Raw genomic sequence first — 6,957 nt, forward strand, 5'->3', positions numbered from 1 at the left:
GGCAGAGGTGGGTGTGGGGGGGGGGGGGGTGTTCAGAGCAGTAGGGACCCTGTATCGGAGTAACACTCTATGGACCATACCCATCCACCCACAGGTATGGCTATTACAGTGGCACCTGGAATGATGTGCAGGGCTACCTCTCTATGAGTACTGCAACCAGTCCCTGGTGCACTGGGGACCAAGAGGCAGGTGTCCCATTTACAGAGTACCTCGCCTCCGTAGCAATAGTAAAACCTGTACAGATGTGTCCTCGGTACGTGGAGGTGTCTGTTTAGGGAGGCTGTGCTGTACATGTTTTGTTCAGCTGCAGATCAAATAAAAAAAGTGATTTCGTTGACTTTAGGTATGGCCCAACTTGTTACTGCAAACGACCACCTGTCTTGACTAGCTGGAAAACCCTCGTCTTGAGCGATTTGCTCTTTTTCTCTCTACTGTGAAATCCTTACTGTAAGTGTAACCAACCACATAAAGACAAGTACACCATGTGTGAGTGTGGGTACAGCCTGCCGATGAGTTATGTGTGGGTGTTGCCGAAGCAATGCTGCAATATCCTAAGAGTTAGTCCTGGATAAGCTCAGGCAATCTATAGACAAGCGTACAAATTTTCAACTAGGAGTTCAGAGATCACTTGATGCATTTCAACTTTCTTTGTGTTCGAATTTACGATACATCGTTTTTATACAACAACAATAGAAAGAAAAACAATTGTTAGACAAATTTGACATGGTTTCCAGTGGAGAGTGGAAAAGTCCCTTGATAAATATGTTGTGTCAATTTCTGTTCCGGGATAGAAGTGTGGCTCGCAATGCCTGTTGTCGTTCATTGGTCGTTGTGTGATTCAAACTGCCGTGTGGACCCTTTGTTGTGACGAGGACTCGCTCACGCATGTTTTTTTGTACACGCGATAGACAGCGTAGAGTAGGCGCAATGTTGCCTTCAGGTCTGCTTGCATGATGAGCTTCGGGGAGCACAGCTTGCGTGCTGGCAGCGGAACCGTGTGTTGCAACAGCTCAAATGCAAGAGAGACATTGTGCAGGCGCTGGCTGTCCGAGACGGGGCACACATGGTACGAGCACAGCGGGACAAAGTACCCTTCGGCCAGCGAGATCAGATAGATCAGGTTGACACCGTCCATGAACTGCTTGCCGATTTCGCACAGCGTGACTTGAACCTTGCCCATCTGCTGGTTCACAAACTTTATTAGATTGCGCTCCACGTCCTCCACCTTGTCGGCTGCCCGGTCAAACAGTTGATCAAACACGTCTGTATCTGAGACTGCCCGTACTGACCTGCCAAAATAGTCTTCATTGCCAGTGAGCTCTGCCACCAAACGTTTCTGTGCCATTTTGTGGGTCTGTCGTTCGAAATAGCTGGCATTGACGGATACGTTCTTCGGCAACGGAATAGGACAGCGGTAATGCCTAGCCATGGCCACGAGCAGGTGAATTGTTTGCACTAGATCCTTGTGGTAGATTGCGTCCGCCATCCATTTGATCTCACCCCGGTATACACTTGCGAAGTACTCCAATGCCTTATCAAGTGTGTTTCTTTTCTGATCGCTGCTCAGTGGTACCTCGCTTCTTGCCATGGAAGGGTTCCCTTCAAGCTCTTCAAGCAGCTCCATGAAAACGAGACCGTCGTGAAAATTCTCGCCGATATCAGCTACAACAACCCGACGCCTATGGAGAACGCCATGTACCCAGTCCAATAGTGCTTCCGTCAAGTTTTTGAATCCTTCCGACGCCAGACTGTCCGGATGTATAAATACGGTCTGCTTGTTCACCAAATAATCTTGGTCGTCCTCCCGCTTCTTGCTCGGCTCATCCGATAGGGCCTTCGCGGCCTCTCTCGCCAAGGCTTTCACCTCTTCTCTTTCCTCGCGAAGACGACGGGACAGAGTTGTTAGTCCGCTGAAACTACGACTGCGCGGAGACGCTGTCAAGTCGGTGCTTAGCGAGCTGCTAAACAGTCTCTTCCTTTCCGGCCCGGCCTCTCCCATCCTAACCGCCTTGCTTTGCCTCCACCATAAAAAAAACTGAACCAACGAGTTGTAGTGGCTGAACTAGTGAAGCATCAATAAGCGCAAGCTCGACACAAGCCAGGAGGGCCGCAGTGCAGACCTACGCAGCGATGATGGAAGTAACTACTTAGTTATTACGAACCCGGTGCGCGTTGCCGTTCAGCTCTCGCGCTAGGCACTGTCTTTTACTCTGCTGCCCACTCGGGTTGCCAACGAACTCGTCAGCTGACTGACATCGCTCTTTTTTCTTAGCCTACAGACGTACAGTACAGACAATGACTGCAGCCAGTGCAGGATGTAGCCTAGCCCAGGCTCGGCTGTGAGTGTGAATCTGGCGCCCTGCCTCGGTCGGTCTCGTCCGTAGTTGGCCTTCCGTAGATCTACAATACTCTACAAGTACAAGTACAAGTCTACACTAACTGTCATAGTCTGTATGTTACTCACGAGAGACGATCCTCGATCCGGACTCACATCGTAGACGATCTAGTGTCCTCGACTCGAGCGCCTTTCAAACTCCCCGACACGACCTCGCACTCGCAGCATACACCACGCATGTCATTGTGCAGTCATGTACAGGTCTAGCATGTGGCACAAGCCTGTCAGTGTTGTGTCTAAAGAATCGTTACGTAGCGCATGCATGGCATGTACACTGCTGGCACACTGGCCCACACGCGCCACAGACGGCACAGTGCCAGCCCTCGACTGGGAGTGGAAACCTCATTCCTGGGATTCCACACACAGTGTGAATGAACTCCTGAGTGAGTCCTGGGGTAGACCTTGGCCCCTGTTGTTGTGCATGCAATAATGCGAGGCCATGGCGAAGTGGCTTGAATGGCTTGTGATTGATGGCATTATCAATATCAGTACCGATATCATAGCACTGTATCAGTTCCTTGATCTTTGCGGTTTGGTTTCGACCAGCGGGACATAGTGCTGTGTACTATCAGCACTACCATAATTATTCATAGCGAAGGGCACACAACCCCATAGTCGTGATTCATGACCATCCTCTACCTCTCGTGGCCTCTCTGAGTCTCTCCTCCTCTTCCTCCCTCTCCACTATTTCTTACATGCGTGTGCAGTGCGCAGTGCTTATCATAACGTGACATATTATGGCACGTTCATGTGCCATCATGTGTCATGTACAGTACACTGTGATGTACCGGTACGTCTTGACATACCGGGATTACCCGTCATTAATTCCAAAAGAAGTTAGAACGGTTCACATTGAGATGAGCTACTTATACCCGGCAGCAGGAGGCTACACTGAGTCAGTGCGTCTGAGTATGAGGCTATTGCTTTCATCTACCACCCACTGCCACTGGCGTAGTCCTTTCCAGATAATGCCGTCAGAAAAATTGGTAGAATGTGGTACCTTTTCTGGTATGTTTCATGCACGTTTGGCGTGTGGATAAAGAAATGGAGCAGAATTCAAGGAAATGCCTGCCATACCGCATAAGGTTTGTGTGGTTCTGCCAATTTCACTGCTTTTCCAGCACAACCTGCCAATTTTCGAGCATTATTCGCCACGGGCTATCCACTGGCATCATCAGTACTGGCAATCCACCTCATCCGCGAACAGCTTTGTGGTTGCTGGCAGATCTACATGTACAATTGTAGTTAGAACTCTAGCAGGAAATTATGTGTAGGCTCTACTTCAGTCGGCTAGGGAAGCCGCATGGTTGCTAGGCATAATAAATAATATTTTGCGGATAATGCCGGCAGAAAAATTGGCAGAATTCGGTACTTTTTCTGGTAAGTTTCATGCATGTTTGGTATGTGGGTAAAGAAATGGAGCAGAATTCGAGGAATTGCCCGCCATAAGGTTTGTATGGTTCTGCCAAGTTCACTGCTTTTCGAGCAGAATCAGGCAGAATCTGCCACCTTTTCGAGCATTATCCGCCAATGCCTAATGGTTGCACTACATGTACCTGATTACTTGTACAAGTAGGCTATCTACTACTGCTCGCAGTCCCTTTCCTTGCCTTTCTGTACCTAACAGAGAGGTTCAGTCCTATCCTGCCATTCCTGGCTTCTACTGGGGTGTGCTGAGTCTTGTAGTTGTACTACAAGTGCCACGACTAGTGGCCTGCTGTCATGTTTAGATCCTAGGGCCAAGGCCACAAGGCACACCGGCACAAGAGCAGTAACTGTTGAGTGTTGTCTGTGCAGGCTCGCTTTCAAGGCATTGTCTCGTGCCTGCACATAACAGGTGCAGATCCATATCCGCGAACCCAACCCAAAATAATAGTTTTGCCCCTTTTATCTGATCGATTTCGTTTTGTTTTCTTGGACTTGTGCTGTTGTAGTTTTTGTTTGTGTACTCGCCCACTGTACTGAGTCTTAGTCGAAGTCTCCCCGAAACAATACAATACTATACTATAGTCATTCACACCGAGACTGATTTTAAATGTAGTCTTGTAGATCTACAAGTACGTGGCATGTAAACCATGGTAAACCCTCGCACCCACGAAGTATGGCTAGTTCCATCATCCCTTGTAAAGTTGTATTGTGCCTGAGGTGGCAACGCAACTATGACATGTGCTCGGGACCTGGATGGGTTGCTCCGAAGGCCCGATCCGAAGAGACTAGATTATGTACCCCCCCCCCCCCCCTCTCAATCGTCCTGAGTCCTGACCCGCGTAGTGCCTAGTGTGCGGTGCCGGTAGTGCCCAGTGCAAGTGGTACATCTGGAACAAACTCATAGGCAATCATCAGATCTTCATAATAGTTATTAAGGTACTAGTACTCTTTTCGCGGCTGTATCTGGGCCGACCGCACAAGAAGAGGCATAACTTTGGTCCCACACAAGCAAATCACTCCAAATTTTCTCCACACACAGATGAAAGGGTAGTGATTGCAACAGCAGAAAATATATTGTCATGCTTTGCGAGATCCTTGGAAAATATAAATCAGAATGTACACTTTCTGTCGATATGACGTGCAACACATTTTCTTAAAAAATTGTCCAGGGAAAGACTATTTGATGGGTCCAAATTTGTTGGATCCAAACCATCTAGGTCTGTGGAAGGGCACCTGGGTCAGCAGAAGTCCATCCAAAGGAACAAAGGACGCACAATACACCTTATAAAACAACATATATAATACGCGATCGTGTTGCAACATTTGAGAGAGGGCAAAGATTGTTCCAGTTAAAGTGTTTCTCTTGAAAACACCCAGGTGCCCTAGGCCTGGGCATCACCTTTCCAAAAATGTATACTTATAGGGGTGTCCAGACACTTTATCCAAGAGAAAACTTCAGAAAACACACTCGCAGTAGGCTAAAAACAGTGAAAAAAGGGGGTCCAAAACAGACAAAAATGCAGGTATAAGCTGTAATGTCAGCAACAAAACCTCACCAAACCAAGCTAAAATCCACCAGGCTCATATGTGATACCTTCCTGCTCTGTTCTTTGCTCTTCCCAGCCCTTTTTCTTTCTTCTCCTCTTCTTTCTTGTGCTTTTTTGCAATGCTGAACTGGCCACTTCGGCATGCGCAATGCGGTCAGTATCCTCCTTCTTCAGTGCCTTGATGGTGTTATGGCCAACAGAACACGACATTTCTTCAAGAACTTGACAAAGGCTCATGGCACCATCATTGAAAGTGCATGTAGCAAGATTTGCAGCGAGCTCCACCACACCGCGACCTGCATTGACCTCCTTCGGGCACATGCGCCACACGACACCATTGAATGCCTCGTTGGCATTTTGCGTGGCACCAAGCAAGCACCGTTTCAGAAGTGCCTGGTCTGCCAGTCTTCGGTAAACAGGCACCAGCAACTTGTAGATGGCCTCTGGCAGAATGTTGTGATGGATGTAGGTCGGTTGTGCCCCTGCCTGCACGCGTTTGAATCCACACCAAGAGTCAGCACCACCGGGGCATAGGAAATGCCGAGGTTTGTCATCTGTGGAGTAGCGGTGGAATAGCCCAGCCCAAATTGCCTGTGCCATCTTCACGGCATCATCAGTGTTAGCTCGAACAGCAAGTCCATAGTATGTTTGGAGGGTGTCTATCACCTTGTCAGTAAGACGACCTGCTCCACCGATGGTGAGTCCGTCTGACAGCTTCTGGCCCTTCATCGACTTCTTCAGGTCTCGGAGGGCTTTTCCTAGCCTCTTCTGAACATGGCCCACACACTCCTCTTTAGTTACTGCTACATCACCATATGGCCTCGCCTCACACACCTCCTTGTGCCCCTTGCAGTCTCCATCCCCAACATAAGTGGTATACATGAGGCCTCTTTTCTCCACAGATCTGCACCAGAGTAACCGTGCCGCCTCGCTTTCCATGCCAGGAGAGGATCGTTTCGTGTTGGCAGAGCAGGAGTCTGCATGTTTCACCTGCCACTCCTGCAGGGTAGCAGTTGAAATTGTTCCACTCTCTTCCTTGGCAGTCCACACAGAGCACTGATGGCAATACTTGGCGCTCGTATGGATGTCCACAACCTTTCCTGATGACCAGGAGATTGCCGTGAACACACCATTCAGAGAGGAATACCCTCTGCGCTGCCATGTGCCGTCAAATGTTACTGCAATTTGACCTTCGGGATTTTCTGCTAACAGCTGCTGGGCAGCGTAGTTGCGGCTTTTCTCGCCAACCGTGTGTGCAGCCTCGATTGCAGCTTGTTGGTGCTTCTGGAAGTTCGTCTTGTTGACAGGCTTCGGGAGGTCCATAATGGCACAGAATTTCTGGAGACCAGAGTGTCCTCGGCCAATGCGCCTGGCAGCTAAAACGGAGCGTCGGTTGACGTCAAAAAATCTTGTTTTTATGGACGATGAAAACTTGACATTAGCACCAGGACATGATTCTGATGAACAGGATATGACCATGTGTGATCCTAAGCCTTGCTGTCTCTCCTCTTCCAAAATGATACTGCCAACTTTACAAACTGCACACACAGCACATTTCAGCAGAATCTCCTGCAGCTGCTCCAAGTC

General features: G+C 48.9%; 1 protein-coding gene across 1 annotated transcript; it reads right to left on the reverse strand.

Annotated features, from left to right (window-relative positions):
• Positions 1–598: 598 nt before the first annotated feature.
• Positions 599–2,285, reverse strand: LOC135831048 (alpha-parvin-like). The gene has a single exon (XM_065343296.1). It carries the CDS (start codon positions 1,997–1,999, stop codon positions 839–841), a length of 1,161 nt encoding a protein of 386 aa, XP_065199368.1. The 5' UTR covers positions 2,000–2,285; the 3' UTR covers positions 599–838.
• Between the last annotated feature and the right edge of the window lie 4,672 nt (positions 2,286–6,957).

Source organism: Sycon ciliatum, chromosome 1 (genome assembly GCF_964019385.1).
Source record: "Sycon ciliatum chromosome 1, ocSycCili1.1, whole genome shotgun sequence".
Lineage (NCBI taxonomy): Eukaryota > Metazoa > Porifera > Calcarea > Leucosolenida > Sycettidae > Sycon > Sycon ciliatum.